The sequence below is a fragment of the Apis dorsata genome, unplaced genomic scaffold (genome assembly GCF_000469605.1).
Source record: "Apis dorsata unplaced genomic scaffold, Apis dorsata 1.3 scaffold_808, whole genome shotgun sequence".
Classification (NCBI taxonomy): Eukaryota; Metazoa; Arthropoda; class Insecta; order Hymenoptera; family Apidae; genus Apis; species Apis dorsata.
In genome coordinates this window covers 13,078-14,369 of record NW_006263947.1, presented here as the reverse complement: position 1 = coordinate 14,369, position 1,292 = coordinate 13,078, and the positions used below count along the sequence as shown (strand labels likewise).

Here is a 1,292-nt window from a genome sequence, read left to right as displayed (position 1 = left end):
GATTCTTGCTAATTTAATACTTGTAATGAAAATGTTTCTAAATGTTTTTTGCTGCAGTTTCATTCCATATGTGATTTGCTAATCATTATTATTCAGATCGATACATGATACAAAGAATAGAGCAAACATTAACTGAATGATTTTTTCAACTCATGAAAATATAATTATTTATAATAATTATTAATTTAAAAAAAACAAATATAAACAAATAGCATAATTAATAATATAATAAAAATTAAAATTAATTAATATAATAATAACATATATATAATAATAATATTTAATTAATATTATAATAAAAATTATTATTATTATTACTGAAACTTTTATGTAGCATTATTTTTATAAAATAATTAATGTATAAATTCTAATACATAAAGTTTTTATTGAAAAAATATTATTTACAAGATAGTACTAAGAATTAATTTTTACAAAAAATTATAAATATTAGAATATAAAATTAAATATTATAGCATAGATAATGATATATATCTATAAACATATAATGATTAAGGCATATTGGCTATTGTTTTCAATGGTTTATCAAGATATCTTGCCAGAGCTTGTGCTTTTTCTCTTAATAAACCAAACCCCACATTTTCTTTAGCATACAAACATAGTAATAAATTTGCTACTTCAGTGATTACAACTTTGCCCTCCTAAAAGGAAATTATTTTATTGAAAAAATATAATAACTATCATATTTGATAACATTTTTTATTATATGATTCCATATTAGTAATCTGTAAATTCCATGCAACATTATTTATATGACAAATTCATGAATTTTTAATAAATTATTTCAATATTTAAATATATTATTATTGAGTATTTAAAATTTCTTTATAATAAATATGAAACTTATTTAAATTAAACTACTGATTATAAATTTTAATTAATCATTATATTATAATAAATCAGTATATTATAGTAAATCAGTATATTATAGTAAATCAGTATATTATAGTAAATCAGTATATTATAGTAAATATCAATTATAAAAATTGAAATAATAATATTTTGATAATTCTTAAATAAAAAATATATTTAAAAAAACATATTTCATATATTAAATAAAATTTAATTTTTTTACATATAAAATTTTAAAGATTTAATTAATATTGTTTTATAAATTGACAAGTAAATTTCAAGAATCACAATTTTAACTTTAGGAATTTATGTTTAAAAATCATGAATATTTAAATGTAATTAAATATTCATCTAGACTTCAGAAGCAAAGTCAATAAAATTAAAATAATCTTCGGCATTAATCAAATATAAATCAAATTTAA

The 1,292-nt window shown here is 16.0% G+C and overlaps 1 protein-coding gene across 1 annotated transcript in view; it reads right to left on the bottom strand.

The window, feature by feature from the left end:
- Positions 1–365: 365 nt before the first annotated feature.
- The window catches only part of LOC102679845 (ragulator complex protein LAMTOR2), a 2,201-nt gene continuing 1,274 nt past the window's right edge, over positions 366–1,292 (bottom strand). The window contains exon 3 of the mRNA XM_006623028.2: positions 366–659. Coding sequence (XP_006623091.1) covers positions 510–659 — 150 coding nt within the window. The 3' untranslated portion in view covers positions 366–509. The remainder of the gene's footprint in view (positions 660–1,292) is intronic.